General features: G+C 38.7%; 1 protein-coding gene across 2 annotated transcripts in view; it reads left to right on the top strand.

Moving 5' to 3' along the window:
• MEIS2 (Meis homeobox 2) overlaps window positions 1-19,821 on the top strand; it is a 173,423-nt gene that overhangs the window by 38,846 nt on the left and 114,756 nt on the right. For both annotated transcript variants that reach the window (XM_030481671.1, XM_030481670.1), the window contains exon 8: window positions 13,985-14,130. In XM_030481671.1, the coding sequence (XP_030337531.1) occupies window positions 13,985-14,130 (146 nt within the window). The remainder of the gene's footprint in view (window positions 1-13,984; window positions 14,131-19,821) is intronic.

The following is a 19,821-nucleotide window of genomic DNA, read 5'->3' as shown; positions in this document are numbered from 1 at the left end:
CTGCAATCTGATGGTTGACTTGTTGATTTGTAAACCTCTTAATTCATTTTTTGTTCAATTTAATCTTTTCTTTCTTAAAGAAAATTAGTTGAATGTTAGCCCTTTTTGCACTATTCACCTCTTAAATTATGCTCATTTTGAGGAGCTTGTTATGCCTGAATAAACATGAAATGACTTGGCATTTTCCCATAAGAGGCACACCCATTTTAATACCATGTATTTACCATTCCTGGAAATGTCTCATTAACTTCTGAAAATCTGTGAGCATGATATTTTTGGGCTACTGTAACACACCTCTTGGCAGTCACAGAAGGCAGTTTGGTTAATGCCTCATAATATCCATTTTTATTCTCAACATGAAGAAAGGCTCTCTATAGAAAATTGATGCAGTTTGCTCTGCTAATTTTCATGCTCATTCCAATTAATTTAACATGACCCAGATTTTCTTCCTCGGGCTCATCCTGACTAATTAGTAAGGCAACACCTAGAACAAGTTCTGTTTAATAACATTGAGGAACACTAGTTGTGAGTGATTTTGATGCTAATAAAGATATTCACTGATGGGACAGATATTTGATGTCAATTATCGTATGTAATTTAGAAGTCCCAATGTGCTGGATAGAGTATAGGAAGGCTGGCAAATCACTATGGGAGATAATTTTTTTCTTTTTGTTAAAAAGATTTCCAAAGCACCTAGCTATCCTCAGGGACCAATTAGTTTGGTTTTCTTGGTACAACTAGTAGTATTGTCAACTAATTCCCCAGTAATAGATGGGGTGGTGCTGCTAAGGAGGAACAATCTGCAAACCATCAATGGCCAGGGCCCAGGCTTGCATTATTTACCAAACCTTTAACATGTATGGGAAGAGCCACCATGGGCACCAGAAAATAGCACTGGTTGAGGAGAAAAGGATGGCATGCTCATTGCTTTGAAATAGCCTCTCTTTACTTGCCATCATCCAGATGAATCTATTTTGTAGGAAGTAAAACGGGCTGAAAAAGGGGCTTCATTAGTGCTCCATAAATGAATTATGAACACTGGTGTTTCTTATTTCAGAAAAATGGTCCCAGACCTGCACTCCATGTGATAAATCTTTGCTGCGCTCCGAGAGCCAGGAAGAAGTTATCTCCATCCAAACGTGCAGGGCTGGTGCTCATGTAAGTGTCCTTGCTGCAGAAAGACTGGCAGCATGGGCAGGTCCCTGTCCCCCAGAGCACTTCTCCTCCCTGGGAAAGTTGCATCACTCTGTGTGCATCATCCACACTGACAGAAACACAGTGTATGAGGCAGGTGAAGAGTGAGGTCTGCAGAGTGTTTTGTCATTGAGTTCATTGGAGGTAGAAACATGAAGTGCCAAATCTTAGTTTTTTACCTGGTCTGTCAAAACAAATTCCCACACATGCCACAGGAAGATAAAGACTGGATGACATTACTGTTCATACTTCATAATTTTGGTCAGCCACACATACAAAAACCTGTGTGATCTCTTTACTGAAATTATAGCACTAAGAGTTGCTTTTGTGCCTAGTTACATAAACGGAAATACTGCTATTTAGCTGAAGAAGAGAAGAAATAAGATGTGCTGGTGTATCTATTTTGATCACAAGTACTTTTGTCCAAGAACCTGCCTTCTAACAGAGTGTTTCAGGATATAAAGAAAGCATGTTCTCTTTAAGATACATATTTAGAGATGAAGAAGAATTAGTAGAAACAATAAGCATACTCAGACTTGCAAAAATGTAATGCTCAAATGAGCACAGGGATGCATTGACATGTTTGTCTTTAAAAGTAATAATATATAATATTCACTTATGTAAGAGCCACCACCAATTACTATCAAAAGGAATGTTATGTATTACTTTTAAAGCAGTTTTCATTGAAAGCTGTGTTCCTTGATGATTTGAACACTTTTGAAAATCTTTATTCCTAAAGTTTGCTGAAGGTCACTTTCAGAGTCAATAACAGAAAAGGGAATAGAATATGTTGTGTTAGATAATGCTCAAATGCTATTAGCATCTCAGTTCTTAGCTGCTGTATAGGTCTCTGGTAAATTTTAAAAACTGACATAGTAAAACACAGGTAAAAATACCTTAACTATAAAATGGCAAAGGGGGGGTAATGTCTTTGAGGCAAATCTTAATTGCTGTAATCGTATTTGCTTTTGGTTTTTGTGTGGTTTTTTTTCTTTTGACTACTGAGCCCTCTCATTGGCATCATTTCACAGAGTTTTGGGGGGGGGGGGGGAAGGAGAGAGACGAAGGGACTGTGTGAAGCTTCTTCTAATGTATTCAAACACTGTAGTTTCTGGATCGATGCCATTAACCAGCTAAAAAAGGATTCCTGTGAACAGCCTTGCAGTAGGGAGTCAGAGATGACCATGTCTACAGTGATTCCTAGCTGGTGTCAGAACATGACAATTTTTTTGTTCTGGGTCAGCGGTGAATACCTCACTCAAATGGTGCAAAGTCAGCCAGTTCTTAATTTTTTATCTCCTCAAGAGTGCATTCAGTGACTTTATCACTGAGAAGAATGACTCCCCTGCCTAGTGTGATCAAGATCTGGAAATTTGCTGCATCAGCACATTTAGCCCAGATTGCTATTTGATTGGTGGGGCTTAGGTCTGATCTTATGGCATACGTGTCAGTGCTCCAACTGGCTAGGTGAACAGCCTGTCCAGGGGGAAACTCAGTTTTACCCATCTGAACCTGAAGGAAGAGAGGTCTCGTAACTTGCCAGGTCTTTTGTTTGGGGTGCCTACATATAGCCAACCCTCTGAGGGGCGGAGTGGGGTGATGGAAGTTCCCTAGATCCTGACTTGTGAGGCTCTGTGATGGAAGTTCCCTAGATCCTGACTTGTGAGGCTCTTCCCTAGGAACAGCCCAGGGACACAAACCAGTCTAGGAAGACTTTGTAGGCACTGCATATTTGTCTTTTGCAACACTTTCTGCTACAATGAAAGACTTGAAATGAAATTGTAGGTTATGAACAGAAAAGCAAAGCATCAGGTGTTAGCTCTTTTGATCACTTAAAGCAGGTCCAAAGCATTTTATGGGATAGTTTGGGTGCAGACATAGTTTGGGTGCTGCTTTTTAATCGTATTATCCCAAAACAATCCAGTAAAATTATGATGGGAGAAAATAAGTTGCCTGTCAGCCTTTTGTCTCTTTTTTTTTTTTTTTGCAACCAGTTGAAATTTTCTGACCAGAATTCACATGTCTTTATGCTTGCTTCTTCCAGTTTGAGGAATTTGGATATTCCTAACTGTATCTTCCCTCATGGCTGAAGCCAGACTCTAAGAAACTAGCAGGGACTATATAGGGGCTTCAGCTCTTAAATGCTTGCTCTTATCATCTGTCTACTGCACTTGAACAACAAAACTTTTCAGGGCTTTCCAGTAGCCGGTTTTAAGCATCCAATGTATGTATATAGCAGACGAAGCACAGATGGGTTATACTTTACCTTTACAAGGCTCCTTGGAGGAAAAGATTTCTAAAAAATGGTACCCCAAAGCAAATATGGGCAGATCCAAAGCAGGTGGTTCTGTTGTGGAATGTGTTTCACCAGTGGAGTGAACATCAGATCAAGCCCTTTGTTGTGAGCACCAAATAGCATACTGCTTATAAACATTATTAGTTATGTTTCCAAATACCTAGCTCACAATATTTAAAGTATGGGCTTTAACTTAAACCTGCAAGAGCAGACTGTCAGTGTCCCCACGTAACCCTTCACATTCTGGCATTTTCCAGACTGCCAGCCAAATGAACACTTTAGGAGGAGGTGCATATATATGTCTGCAGCACCCAGCGGGTTAATCCACCCTACTGTGCATAGGTGTTGGAGCTCTTATGGTATGTAAGACTTGCCAAGTTTGGAGTTGTTTGGTTTTTTTTTTCTGGACTATGCATTCACAGCAAGCATCTCTTTTTATGCTGCTCAGGTGTTTGTGAATGCATATTGAGATGGTGCTCTTATTTGTGTTTTATGTAACATACACATTTGTGTACATTTTATCACCTGGAAAAAGCTTTTACGGTTCATTTTACTACTTTTCTATTAAAACATCTTTTTTGTTGTTGTTGTTAATTAAACATTCAGCCATCCTTCACTTCTTTTTAAAATACATCTTAAAATAGACTAATGTGTGTTTTGGACTTGCGGCCTAACAAATGTCCTTTTTAACAACTGAAGTTTTTAACTTAGTATATCTTAGGAGTAAACATCTGTTCCATTTCTACTTCTAACTGTTTTTTTTTTAAATTATGAAAAAATCCTATGAATGTGTACTTACATGCAATATTTTAGTTGATGCTTTTTTAATAGTTAAATAACCCTGAAAAGAGAGGTTTCTAATGTGGAGAATACATGGATTCTTGCTGTATTAGTGGGCATCACTTTTAGGGATCTGGACAAACAGTTGTGTCCAACAGCATGTTGTTTAAGCGGAACTGCAAGACAGTAAAATACCTCACATTTTCAAAGTTTGTAACAGCTCTAGGGAAAATTGAGATGCTCTGATGGCTATTTGTCTTCAAAAAAACTAATAATTTTTATTCTTAAAGAAACTACATTAATAATTTAATGAAGAAGAAGAGTACAGGATATTGGCCATCATCTACTTTAAGTTCTCCACATTCTGCTATATATAAACAACTGCAAAATGTTAAAGGTTAAATATTGATAAGATGATACTATTGAACTTAATTACTTAACTTCAACTGCAGGTAGAATTTTAATTGAACTTGGCTATTTTGCCCACATTTGATATTATTCTAATGACAAAAATAACAGGAGAGCAAATAAGAAATGGTACTTAAAACAAAATACAGCTTTTTAATGTATGCTAACTTTGGTACAATTGATAGAGGGAACTGAAAACATTATTCCACTTACTCAAACAGAGATAAAGAACCCCAAAAAAGAAATTAATCTCTTACAGAAAATGTGCTTGGGGGGGGGGGAAGATTTTTTTGTCTCCTGATTTTTTTAATGACTTGTTATTGTTGTCTCAGCTGTAGCCAATGTCTACAGCTGGTATTCTTAACAGAATTACTACGAGGATGCTAAAAATATTTCTCTAAAAATATATAAAAAAGCAATTTAAAAAGAATTCCATTTAGACAGCAGCACAAGGACATTTTGTGTGACACTGCTCAGTAGGATGAAAATTTTAAAAAGAATAACAGCTATTTACATTCACACTGCAAAATAATTACCAAAGCAGACAAAATATTTAAACCTAATTTAATAATGCTTTCCTTCTACCCAGGTACCAAAACCTGGGAGTAAACTTCCCAACTTGTGCTGAGGTGGAGAGGGGAAATTTGAAGTTAAAAACACATAGAAACAAGCGCACTGAACACTTTTCTGGGCGAGGTACAAAGTGAGTTTCACTTTTAAACAGAAAAGCATTGTAAATCAGCATAAACCACAAGTTTTAAGGTGTATATCTCCTCCTGAATTGTGCAGTGCTTGCAATTTTGTGTGAACAAGACAAAGATCTGGTCTTACACTCCTTACTCAGGCAAAACTGCCACTGACATTAATGATAATTTTGCTTGAATAAAACAAAGTGCTTGGTGGTGGTTGTGCCAGCATGAGGGGCGTGAGATTAGCACAGACGTGCAAAAAAGTACAACTTTAAATGGCTATACCTTTGACTTCTTGAGCTAGCATTTCCTCCAACTACAAGGATCTTAATTATAACATTTGCTGGTTCAAAGATTAACATTTAGCATTCTGGGAAAGACTTTCTAGACTATAGTAACCTGATCAGTACAGTCTCCTTTTGGTCTCTGCCTCTTTCTGGTTCTTTGTATTGCAGAGGAGATGATAGTATCTGGCACATTCCTTGGATGACTTGAAGATAGCAGCCTTCTGTGTTTGGGGCTGAAAGATTGTGAACTCTGTGATAGCAGAAATGCCACACAGGGGAGGTGAATAGAACATTAAAAAAGCTTTAGCTTTAGGTACTGCAGCGCAAGCAGAGTTGAATTTGAGAGCTGGGACTTAAGTGGACATTTGTCCCTGCTTTCTTCCTTAATAAAATCTGAGTGTTAACTGTGGATGAGGGCATTTGAGAGATCACTAAAAATGAATCATTGAGTACCCAGAAGAGCTTTATTGTGATATACTATGGAGAACTTTAGAATATACCATGTACTTTTTACGTGCTTATTGAATGCATGTATGAGTTACTATTACAGAAGTAAATTGTTTTGTCCTGTGCTGCAGAAGCAAAATAATTTGCCAAATTAAAATGTCAAAATAAAACTCATCAAAAACTGGATCTGTGTGGTCCTTTCTGGCCCTGTGTTCCCATCTAATTTTCTTTTGCCCCTTGAAAGGCTATTGAGCAAAAAAGCACAAGCTCCAACCAGCAACGATTGTTATGCCTGTGTGTGTGTAATCCATTCTGAAAAACCCTTACACAAATAGTAAATCTGGAAAAAATCCCAGTGCAGAAGTCCTGACTGGCTAAACTGAGTGTAAAAAACCCCCCGAAACCTAAATCTTAAAAATCCCCAGACTGATATCAGGTTCTGAGTCCTTGTAGGTAAAGCCAAGAGAGGTCGCTTAGTTCTGTTTGTTTGCCCCAGTAGCGTTTAGATTGAAGGAATTATTCTGCTCCTGAAGTTCTGCATAGAAGTTGCCACTGCCCAGTTAACCAGTGTGAAAATACCATGGAAAATAAATTATTAAACTATACTGTTATTACTAACTTGCCAGCTCCAGAGAAACAAATGCAGCCACATTTACATATGTGTCCATCTGTCTGTTTTTACACTTTATGTGTTCAGCCAGTGGGTGAAATTGTTTTAATCCAAGCTGCAGTCTGATCTTTTTCGTCCCTTTTTTCTTTTTTTTTTTTTTTACCCCTGCTGATATTTTTCTCTGTGTGTATGTTATTTGTAGATGGACAGGCATATTCTTGACAGTAGCTAGTTCCTAATTGTCCTTTTAAGTAACCTAATCTATCTGGCCACGGTAGTTTTAACTGGAGTAAGCAGCAGAGTTCTCCATGGATAATTTTCGTTAGTTAGCAGATTGTTACCATCTCAATGTTGCTGAAATCCTTAATCTCAGGTCAACGTGAAGCTGCAGTGGTTACAATCCTGTTGCCTGATGCAGTGTGAATGGAAGTGCTTTCTGTCAGAAACATGTGGTCTCTTCAGTGGAGAGCCTGCGTAAATCCTGTGTAAATAGAGGGAGGCTAACAAAGGATGAGCCCCTGCAGCTCGGAGCATTTGGAGCCATTTGGAGGCTGAATTTGCTAAATGCTGCTTATACCGCCTGAAAAGTTGAAGAGAAAGGAGCATAAAATCCCTTCTTTTTTCTCTTTCTGCTCCTACCCTGGGGGGAGGGTGTTAAGGGCCAGGGAAGCCTGAGGTAAGCCTATGAAGATTGTTTTTTCAGTGCTCTTTTGAGTGTGAAAAAGGTGGCATGGGTCACTGTCCCCTCTTTAATGTCGGAAAACCCACACAGTTAGTAAATGTTGCATGTAAACTAAAGCATTTCATCCCTTCTCCTCCACTCCACGGCAGTGGGCCATGAACTAGTCACTTGAAAATCGCAGAAAAATTTCACTTCAACATGTCTGGACAGTTTAGCACAGCAGGAACGTAAGAGAGATCAGTAATTAGCAGGTTGCTTTACTATTCGCCTTGTCTGCACTGGAACACTTTTTTCACTTGATGTGAAAAAATGCTGGATTACAATGAACAAACCACAAACCTTCTGGCTGTATAAAAGAGCTTAAAATTTAAACCGCTGTTTATTACTTCTCTCTTAAAAAAGCTAGAAAAATACATTGTTGGCTTTTGAATTTAATCTCTAAGAATTCTTGATTCACTTCACAAATAAACACGAGCTTTAAACACAGACAATTAAAGGCACAAAAATCCAGGTTTTTTTCTTTTTTTTTGTTTTTTGAACAGGAAAATAATAAAAGGGGAAATGTGAAACATTACAGTTCTGCAAATAATTTTGGAAGATGTGAATCACCAATTTTATAGCATGCATAGCTCTAACAACAACATAGCTGGAATGTCATTCCTACCTTTGAGTAAATAATAAAATATTTGTAAATGCCTTTTTGAAAATAAGATGAATCAGTGATTATAGAAGGGTTCCTATCCAGAAATAGAAAAGGATCAGTTTTTATTCTGCCACTTGTTGTAAATACACTTTAGATACCAGATACCATGCAACCCTTTAAGCCTTTAGCACATATTGCCAGATGACAATAGGGACTTGGTCCTGACTGACAAACTATGCTAAAATGTGATTAGATCAAGTAGAATAGTTTTTTAGGTGAGGTGTCTGATAGTGGCTTCAGTTCTCTTCCTTTTATTCCTATTTGAATTTACAATAGTTATTAGTGCCTGGATTGTGTGAAATTTGTACATCATCTTCACAGTATCAGCCCAGTGGAACTGCTGGATTATATTCTGGAAAGTAAAAGATCTTCCAAAAGAACAGCAGAGAGAGGGCCAGCTCTTCATCTCTCTGCTGCTAGAAGAGCAAAAGAATATCATCTTCTGTAGTAAGAGAGGTGGTAGTGCTATATGTCTGAAGCCTGCCTGAACCTTCTAGTGCACCAGTGTCCAACCTTACTATCTCTCCAAGATGCTCACTGAAACATATGATATACCACCATGAGACATGTCTAGTCTTCCAGAGACACAAAAAGGGAGAAGCTGATTACAGCAGCTCACTTGAGGACACCCTACCCCAGTATGGGGCAAGTGATGACTGAGCATGAAGGCTAACCTAGGATGCCTGGACAGCTTCAGATGGCTCCTTTCCTTCTGCACTCAAGTGATTCAGGAAAACCAGCACACGTACTGGCAGAGCACTGCTGACAATGGCACAGCTCTAAGCTGGGATGCCCACTTGAACTGTTTGTGGTTTTCAAAATCCCAGGTTTGCTATCCATAACCTTTCCCAATTCAGTTTCCCCAGACAGTAATGCATTAGATAAGCATCGCTTCTGTGGTGTGAGGACTCTAAGTCAACTTCCATGAACAGGGATCATTAAAAGGAGGGAAAAAAACCCCAAACTCATAGCTAGCACTTCATTCAAAGACTTGTGGTCTTCTGAAGCTCAAAGGCTAAAAGCCTGATGATTTTAACAGGGTGGAATGGAGATAAGGAGTTCTCCTGAACGGTCTTTGATTCTGGAGCTGACCTTCTCTCTCTATTAGTCATTCCTACAGCACAGACTGTCTTATCTTCAAAACATATTCAAACACTTCTCTTTCCAGCTTTTTGGCAGTGGTAATTAACCAGATTTTTAAGATTTTTCTCTGCTGGTGATGTAGATCATTTACTAAGCTGAACATCCTTATTAATAACGATTCACAATACTTATGTGACCAGATGGACACATTATAAGTACAAACAAATAATTGCAAATTGTGACTATAAGCTTCATGCAGATTCTCTTCTTTGTTTTGCATTTATATTCTACTATATATATTCTATTCTATATATCTGTGTTGATATTCTACTCATCAAAATACTGAACTGAAAGATTGTAGAGCAGTTTACTTAAGATCAAGATTGTGCACTGCAGCTTTCCTTTTCAGAATCCTTTAACTTGATTTTGAAATTGCTTGCACTACTTATAGAAAAAATGGTAAAGTGTCTTATCTTCCCCTCATTTTAGATATCCCTGCTCTTCTATCTTTTCCTTTAGCATGATAAACCATAAAGCTGTAAGGGACCTCTGACAGTGAAGGAACTCAAATACAGGATCCCAAAATGTAGTATTCCAGAAATCACTTTTCTTACTGCTCTGCTTGTTATGATGGTAATAGGAACTATTTCTAGAGTTTGAATCTGGGCTTCTGTGCTTTGGCCTGACTGAGTTATCCTTTTCAGTTATCATTTGGCGTAGATTGATGAATTTGTTATTCATCCTGTTCACAAATGGTGAAAAGGCTAGATGAGCAGCTTATAAACAGCATTTGCTTCATCTCTTGCTGTGGCCTTACTCTGTGAGGAACACAGATAAGGACTAGGGTTGATATAATACTGGTAGTGTGGAGGATTGTCAAAGAAGAACTCATTGGCACAATAAGGTTGGACAGGCCTTCTCTAGGACTGGAATCTGTTTCCTGAAAAGTCCTCAGTTGTATGAACATTGATGTCAGCAAGTTAGACTGTCCAAGGTAATCAGTTTGTAGCAAGTTAAATTTGGAATTACGGTGCAATGGCAAACCTGCTCTAACTACTTATTTAGTATTTTTAAGACAAGAGGTAGTCTCCCTCGCTTTCAATGTAAAATAGTTTATCTTGTGGGAAGAAACCCTCAGAATGTGCTAAGTATCTGCACACAGAGCTCGTGTGGAAGTCTAACTTCCCACTGTGTAAAGAAGACTTGCATTTTCAGCATCCTCCACAAACCCTACTTCTAGACGAGAAGGTCTCTAAGGAATCCTGTGTGGGTCACTTTGCAAACTAACTTCATCCGAACACTCTCCATCTCTTACAGGGGTTATTGAGACTATTACATAACATTGATATAATCTAAAACGAGCTGGGTAATATGCTTAATTCTCTACTGGCTTGAATCCCACATAGTCATTGACACCTCCACAAAGAGAGTGCCACTCAAGAAGTCTCCACTTTCTTAGAACAGTGATAGGGTTTTGCCATCACTTGTTCGCTTTGCACAAGAATAAACGAGTGGACAGCGTGCAAAGCAGGAGAAAGTCACCCTTTTTTTTTTTTTGCTACTGTGTGAAAGACAGTCAGTGGGCCAAAATCTAGACTTCATTTCCCCACTAGAAAATTGGGGTAATTGTGCTTATATAATTGCAATTTCCATACAAATCGGGATTTGACTCTACTCTTCGTACAAATTACCATCCAAATCAGGATATGAACAGTTCGCATGAGCAGAATCACTTGTAATGGTGGTTTAAATTATTTAAATTTAGATTCCTTCATACAGTAGTTAAAAATATAGTTAATCCATTCTGCCATAGCGTGACTTTCATGTCAGTTCACTTTATTTCACTTTTGATAATTTTATTTTCTTCGTTTAAAGTAAGTCATGTTTATTTGGATACAGCAGACTAGGATCAGGCTCTCCATATCCAAGAAGCAAATCATGCCATCTTGGAAAAGTCTATGATTTCTTGCCACTAGAAACAGTGTTAATGTGAGCAGTTGTAGTCCTGTTAAAGACATGACAATACAAATTAACAGGATTATGTCTGTAGTTCACCAGGAGCAACAAATCTTGCTATGTTTCTATTTTGAGGTCATTTGGAGATACGATATTTGGACTTCTTTCCTGAGGTTATGGAATAGATTAGGGAAGCACTGACTCTTATCGTTGGGTAAGGTTGGAAGGCAACGGGAGCTTCAGCTGACTTTTCCTCTCTTCAGCTGCTATTGGCTTTTTAAAACCAGGATATTAACAACCTCTCCAAAAAGTCTCAACACTGATTTAGCATATAAGTGCCTCCTGCTGAGGATGCTCATAAACAGCAAAGTTTATATGCAGACAAAGTATATGCAGCAAAGTATATGCAGACGAACAGGAATTTGTCCATTCAGAGAGTGAACCAATGCTTCTGCGGTGCCAAAGGATGGTGCAGAGCAGAAGTTTTGTAGGTCCACGCATCATGTGCATACACACATAGTTTTTACATAAAGAGACAAAGATATCTTTATCTGCACGACAGATAGACAAACAGACTGACTGACTTCAAACTTGCACTTTCAGTAGGGATTTTTTTCCCCCCATGTCTGGGTACTGCTTTTCAAAATTGCCTGAGGCTACAGTACAGCACCTCAGATCCCCAAGGCCCATTGCCTGGCTCCTAATAGCCACTCTCCATCTGTGTCACATGAACAGCTGATGAGATAGCTCTAGTGTCTGTATTTTGGAGAGCGTATCCACCCAGGTTAAAATGCTGGGGTTGCCAAGGAGCAGTCAGAAGCCATTAGTGTTTGTGAGAATTTGCCTTGCAGCAGTTCCTTGGCATAGTGGAAAGTGTGTGTGTGTGTGTGCGTGTGCATGTGTGTGTGTGAGAGAGAAAGAGGGGTAGGGTGGAATATGGGGTGGGGGGGAAGAGAGCAATGGATAGGAGCGCTTTCTAAATAACCAACATCTTGCAAAAGTGAACAGTTGGTTACAGCATTTAAGGCTTCCATAATCTCTTTGATTAGTTTGCTGTGATTCGAGTCTCCTGTCTCTATATTTAACAGAAATGAACAGGAAAAAATAAAAAAGAGAAAGAGAAAGGAGCATGAGAAAGAGAGCAGTGACTTCAGGGTCTTGCTCTGGTGTTTGGGCACATGGAAAGGAGCTGCTCTGCCTTGGGGCAGGGTGGTTGTAATGAAGTGGCCTGTCAGTCTGTAAATAGTGAGGGTCATCTCTTCCATGTGATGGAGGGTATCACATTGCAGTGAAAATGGAAATGTCAATAAAATTAATCTGCCAGCTCTTTGCTGTGGCTTTTTCTGTCTCTCTGGTCCAAAAGGGTTAGTTTTTCAAAGGGGAGGCAGTAGAAGAAGGGTGAGCTGGCACAGGAGGGAAGATGGAGCTGAAATGCAAGTTTTGAAGCAAATGGACTGTTTGTAGCAGCAACATATTTCGTTTAGTAGCACTACAGAGCTAGACAAGGCTATAGGAGTTAGCTCGTGAATCTATAGCATTCCTCAGGAAGCTATGGAGCGTCTAGCTCAGGCTACATTGAGCACAGAGTTTATTGTTTTAGGCTTTCTTGGACAAGGTTTTTACTTAGCATGCGATTTATGGCATTTACTGCTAATGAATGTCTATTCTTAAATTACAAAAACCACCGTCTCAGCACAATTCCCAGATGTCCTTCCAGGACCTCAGCTTCTTAAACACCAGCAGGGAGCATAAACTCTCCACTTCTCTGTTTTCCTCTTTCGTGTGGCTCCGGGCTAATGATGTGTAAGGAAAACACAGCAATCTATAAAGTCTCAGTGCTGTCCCAGTATTCTTCATTTATTTTGCATTTGATTATGCTACAAGTCGGATCTTGTTTCTTTCTTTTTTTTAAAGTTATTAGTTCAAATATTAATGTAGGAATATGGCATATATTGCTGCGCTTGATTGATGCCTTCCCAAAAACAGGAAGACGTGCTCGTATGAATTTTAAGAAAGCAGGGGTCCTGCAATGCCTTGCCAGAAGAGTTTTTCAGATACATAATTTAGATGCCCTCCAGGCAGGCTTTCAAGGCATTTTTGCTGGAGGGCAAGAAAAAATAACTATGACTGTTAAAAGTAAATGATTTTTGCTAATGCACAATTAATGCCAAGGAAAAGCACAGAAGAGAAAGATGTTGATGGAAAGTTCTGATTAAGTGAGAGTTCTACCTTGATGTGCATCTTTCTTTTTTTTTAATGATAATAGTCACTGATGCAGAGATGTAGAAGTTTTCATGTCATGCAAATGCTGTATGCAGGGTCATACTAGGTGTACGTGTCTGTGCGTGCATATGTATGTGTGTTGGGAGGTGATGGTTATGGGGAGGGGCTCATCTGACAGTGTGTTATGTGCACTGAACGGTGACATGGTTACTGCCACCTCTGCAGAGGGCCTCGAATATATAGACTACAGAACATTTAACTTGATTACTTATAGTACATATTCAAAATGGTTGCAGGGATGCATTTACAGTGAATGGGTTTTCTTGTGGCAGGTTTTCCCACATTGAATCCCATAATTGACAAAGAGCTATTGCACTATGTCAAGCACACAATTCTAATTGAATTAATGATATATACATGTGTGAAACACAAAACTAGTATTTGGAGAGACATGGTTTCTAATTTTTACATATTTGTATCAGCACTTGTTTATGATGAGAAACCGTATGAGTCTGATCTAGCAAATCAAAATAAGACTGTAGTAGTATCTTGGTAATTAATAATATTTTTTGGCTTCTATATTTTGCTCATTATATGTCTCCTTTCTGTTTTTCCCTTTGTTGTAGGAGATGGTTTAGACAACAGTGTAGCCTCACCTGGTACAGGGGATGATGATGACCCAGACAAGGACAAAAAACGTCAGAAGAAAAGAGGCATTTTCCCCAAAGTAGCAACAAATATCATGAGAGCATGGCTTTTCCAGCATCTCACAGTAAGTGGTGCCCAAAATCAAAATAGATTTCTATTCATGTGCCTAATGAGGTTTATTCATCGTTATTAGAAATCAATTGTCCCCATAATTTTTGGACCATTATTAGGGCTCAATTATTGCTGCTTAATTTTTTTTCTTCTAGATTTTTTTTTCTTGGCTCTTGGAATCATGACAAATCTGAAAGAAACCATATAGATATATATGTGTATATACACACGTACATGACTGTAGAGAGAAAGAAAGAGAGTACAAAGCCTTAGCATGGAACAACATCTACATATAAAGTAACCATTTATTGCTTTGAACTATTAAAAATTTTCTAAGGACAAAAAAGAGGGTTTCTTGCTTTAGAATTTATAAAGCTCTGCCTTCTTGATTCTTTATTGCTGGCCTCTGCTTACAAAAGCTTCATATGTATCTGGTGGAAGAGAAAGCCCCTGTCATTGTGTGCTGAAATACACTGTGGATGTTAGAGAAGTCAAAGTAGCAACTTGCAAACTTGTCATTGTTGCTTTTTGTGAGAAATACAGAAGGCTTACATGTTCTTTAATTCTCCGGTTGCATAACAAAGAGAATAAGCACCTTTTTAGCTTCTCTTTAAGTCCATTATGTAAAAAAACTAGACATATTCACATTTGGGGGAGAGAGATTAAATATGTGAAAAAGCAATGCTTTCTATGGGCTATCTTTATCCTCCCGCTTGGAATTGGGATTTGTTGGTGTTCTGTTGACTATTATAGCTTTGCTTAGGCATCAAAACATGGTTCCACCCAGTAACACTCTTTGTAGTTTACTTCATGTGGGAAATAATGGAAATTGGTAAAATTATCAATTGATTTTCTTCTTCTTCTCACTGTAAAATTGTTTCTCACTTGCTAAGGCTTAAAATGCTAACTGTTATTAACTACCCCTTCTTCTACCAAAGTTTTATAAATTTCCACAGTAGCTGATGTTGGTTACAGTGTAATGATTTCAGGACAAGGTACCCGATTTATGTATGATAGGGACTATCGAACTGCTCTGCTAGCAGCACAGCTAAAGGGGGGAGCGATAGATCCACATTTCTAAACCATCATTTTGATGTAAGGACATTAGTAGCAAACTAAGGTGCATTGATCTGGCCTGTGGGGTCAGGATTAGCTGGAATAGCCAGTGTCTCTGCTGGAGTAGTGGTTATTCCTGCCTCCCAGCTATGGCCATTTCAAAGGTCAGGTGCCCTGTACCCACTTGGCTCAGAGGAATTAGACAGAACATGAGTCTCTGGGCTGATTACTTAACCAAAGACAAAATAATGAGTCCTAAGCAAATACTGACTAATTGAAAGGGCTGTAAATCCATTACATATTGGTCAGGGATAATCAGGAGTATTTAATCACTTTTATCTATTCAGGAGCACTGAAGCTGCAACAGCAAAGCCCTGAACCTTGCCATGTGCTTATTATTCTCATCATTATCAAAATTACTTCACAGCTGTTCTTTGCTACATCACCTCAGCTGGAGATTTACTAACCTGTAAAATGTTTTTAATTTGGAAGTCGAGTGAGTGTGAGTGGAGGGTTTTTCATTTAGCTGTAGGGTATCTTTGGAGGAGTAGTACAGGCAGACAGCAAAAAGCAGGACCACAAATAAACCAGTTTGTTTTGTACATGTCTCTGTGTTAATTCCATTTCCTGTCCTGAAATATGTGATACCTGGTTTTTTTCTGCCTGCCTTCCTTTCTCATGTGCTTATTGAAAGTATTCGACACATACTTATTAAACAGCCAACTGCCTCTCACTTCTCTTGAGGAAAGTCCTCCTAGCTTTTTGAAATCTCTTTTACATGATTCCACCCTCTCTCTCCTGACCCTCTACATCCTGCAAGAGTTGAGGAAATTTGCCATCACTGGTGAAGATGGTCTCACAAAAAATCAAATTAAATGAACATAAAAAAGCCCCAAACCTTTTACCGTCCAAGCTTTAATGAGTTTACAGGTGTTGAAAGATTTACTGTGCTGTAATTCTCAGACCTGCAAACTGATAATGGAGACCCCTGACCAGTGCAATGTAAATTCAGAAAGATTCTTGCCATAAACACATGCAGGGAGGAAGAGAACTTCTTTCTTTTAAAGTTCTTACACTTTTTCTCAAATTAGCTTGTCCATTCAAAGTGCAATGCTGGCTGAGCCAGAACGGGGGAATCTGTCATGTACAATTTTATTGTTTCAAGTAAATATCTTTACAATGGCAGTCCATGATTCAATGTACATTCCTTCATTACTACTCTAACCTTATTTCAAATTGGTTTGTTCCTCCTTTGTGCTGTATGACCTGTTCCTGTATTACAATAATCCCCTGATGTACCCTTTTTCTTTCTCTTTCTCTCTCTCTTTTTTTTTTAAAGAAACTAATTGAATTATCTCATTATTTTAATTTGTTAAGCAAATGTATTTTACATCTCAGGATGTGTTCTTAAAGAAGGAGCTGCTTAGGCTTTGCCCCCTGAATGGGCCATTGGTACATTTTGACATTCATGCATTCATTAAGGAGAGGAACATAAAAGAGCTCTGGTTGTATTTTTTTTTCAAACACCCAACCAGCATGGAGCAACTTTTCCATAAGCCACAGGGGTCTCTCTACATATGTTCTTAACTGCAAGCCATTGTCACCTATTCTGAATACCTCAAAAGGACAAATAAAACACTAAAGGCCAACTGTAGCAATTGTTAGCCGTTAGTTTCAATATGACAAAAATCATTAACCTCTGATTTCCCTGGAAGGAGAGGCAGTGGCAGTCCATCTCTTATGGCGTGGATTAAACTTGAAATTCCTTTAGACTGCCAAATTCAAAGAGCGTAACTTAGTTTTGACTAATTGTATTTACTTATGATTTTAAATAAAATGTTACTTTTTTTCCTTTATTCAGTCAGTTTGCAAACTCCTAAGGTAGCCAATGTTAAAAATAGAATTGCTTAAATGGCTTTTTTTTGAGAGACAGGCACTTGAACACTGATGTAGAATGAACGTATCTGACAGGCTGTGTCTTTCAAAACAATTTCTAACCCCTATCACAGCTTCCATTTTGCAGTAACTTTAATTATATTTGAAATAGGATACACATGCATGTTTTTATTGTTGGAAATTAAATGCAAGGAGTAGGAGCTTCTGTCATGTTCTCGTTCGCTTACTGAGCTCTGTCTTACATTTAGAATTACAACGGTACCGGAAGATGAAAGATCTGAGGATGAATTGGTTGGAAATGTGTATGCTTTTTCTGGACAATATCCAGTGTTTAAGAAAGTAGAGGAAATCCTAGTCTGGTAGTATAAGCTTTTCAATAGTACGTAAAGATTACGACATCAGAAAGGTAAACCTGACATTAAGGCTGTTTTTATTTGAGTTCAAAGGTGGTTAAAGAAAAGAAACAGCAAGAAATCTGACCCAAACCAGGAGTTTATTCATAGCTTTGGAATACTTCTTTTCCTCTACGCCAAGGAGTCCTTAGTACACTCAATTAGCCTCTCAGACATCTCTGCTTTCCTCCCTCAAGTGCTCCCCTATTTGCCCTGCAAAGAACATGTTTGATCACGAAGTGAAAACAGGAAGTGCTCAAATGTATAGACACCTCGAGCTTACACCAATGTTGAGATTAGGATTTCTTACCAGCAACTATACAGAGCCAGCCCCCCTCCTCCCATGCCCTTTTGAAGGATGGAAGACCTTTAAAATATATGTACATAATCAGAAGAGAACAAAGTTATAAAGGAAGCAATTATACTGTTCTATGGACTTGTGCCTCTGGTAGTTCATTGCTTTCTGCAGCACAATGTATCAAGGACTACACTTTTGCTACAGTCAATTTTTTTCCCCCTTCTTTTACAGAGCTGGTAGAACAGAGACACGTTTATTCTTTGACACTTACCTGGAGTCATGCCCTTTGTTGAAATTCGATTTTGGTTGTTTCTTTTGTTACAGTATGTAAGAAGATCTATATCTTAACTAAAGGTTCCAGATATAACAAAGGTAGTCTGCAAACTAAACCTTTTTCATGACAGTGCCAGATTCCCAGCTGATGATGGTTGGGGTGGCTCCCCTGAGGTCAGTGAAGTTGAGTTGGGTTTTTTGCTTTATTTGCTAGCTGAAGTTCTGTCTCCTAACATTTGCTTAAACAGTGTCATCTTCATCTGATCTCCATAATCTTCTGGCTGAAATCTTGCTTTTTACATAGTCTCTTGTAGAGTAGATTTTGGCTTGATCTGCTTTGGTGTCAGGCTAGAGTAAGTTCTGCTGGAAAGTGTTAAAATGAATCAGCCACAGCTTCTGTACTTACCTGAATTAATTTTCTTAGCTTGCCATATTCAGGTGGCCAGATTGAATGATATGAATAGTCTTACTGAAACAGATTATATTTTTTTTTCCATCTGTATTTGTGTGGGTGTATCTGAGAATATAATGATTGTCTCATATTTTGATGAATGGCTTACCAAGCCTTTTATACAGTGCTGCTATTTTATTTATTTGTTAGATTTGATTCTAGAGATGAATGTCATCAACCAAAGCCAATCTTGGAGCAAGCTTTCAAAACAGTTGCAACCATCCCATCTTCAAAAATATCTCCTCCCATATCATGCTTTTAGAATAATACCTAAAGGAGGGTTAGGAATGTAGCTTGCTATTGCACTCCACACTGAATGGTTTACTTTCCTACCAAACAGTAGACTAGCTTTCCTCAGAGTTGGGCTCTAGGAAAAGCATTCTTCACATTGCTGGTTTTGCTGTACTTTAAAAAAACAAAACAAAACAAAAAACCAACCCCAAAAATACAACAGACCTTTGTCCAGTTAAAATGGTGACAAGGCAGCTGGGAGACTAAGAAAATACAGGAATGTGAAGACAATTTTAGCACATGTGTTGGCTTGCATTGTAAGGTGTTATACACTCCCAGGGTACACTGAGGAGATGGATGATGTCCTCGATTCTCCTGTAAAACACCCTGCATGTGGGTTCACATGGCTGCCATTTCTGCTTCAGTGCACCACGGGGTCAGAGAGTTGGAGGAGCCTAAGGTACACTTTTATTCCAGGTCTCCTTTTTATGTAGGGCTGACCGCGTCCTAAATTTGCAGCCAGGTAACAAGTTGCCTGCTGCTGTAGGACAGACCTTTCAGACTGTACAAACACCATCCAGCTGGAAGCATGCCCTGAAAAATAATATTGCACTCATTTTTCAACTGGGTAAACTTTGTGAGGAAAATAGTATCCGAATATACTGAATAATCAGTATCCGAACGTTAAACTTCCCTAACCTGTGGTCCTGTGGTCCTCAAGGTGATGGAGCTGTGTGTCTGTGTACCCCAAAGTTGCTCTTGTCACCCACCAGAAGAGCTAGTGGCTGCCATTAACATTTGGTTTTGTTGCTGGTGGTAGCGTAGCCCTGCCGAATGTCACAGGCATAGCCCTCGTGTCCCACCAGCCTGTGGTATGGCATCACCAGCCTGGGCAGAATAAAACTGGAAATCTTTCTCAAAATGCCACTTCTGATCCCAGACTGAAATGTTTCATCCTCCACATGCTCTTAGTCCTTGGCCATGAAATCAGTCCCAGAGATTTAGTAACAGACCAAACGTTCATATACCTTTTAAACATCACAGTCTTAAAAGAAAAGAGCTGAAATGAGGTGGGGGTGGGGCTTTGTTTGTTTTAAAAATGGAATC

This window comes from Strigops habroptila, chromosome 4 (genome assembly GCF_004027225.2).
Source record: "Strigops habroptila isolate Jane chromosome 4, bStrHab1.2.pri, whole genome shotgun sequence".
NCBI classification, from domain to species: domain Eukaryota; kingdom Metazoa; phylum Chordata; class Aves; order Psittaciformes; family Psittacidae; genus Strigops; species Strigops habroptila.
This window is presented reverse-complemented; position numbering and strand designations above follow the sequence as displayed.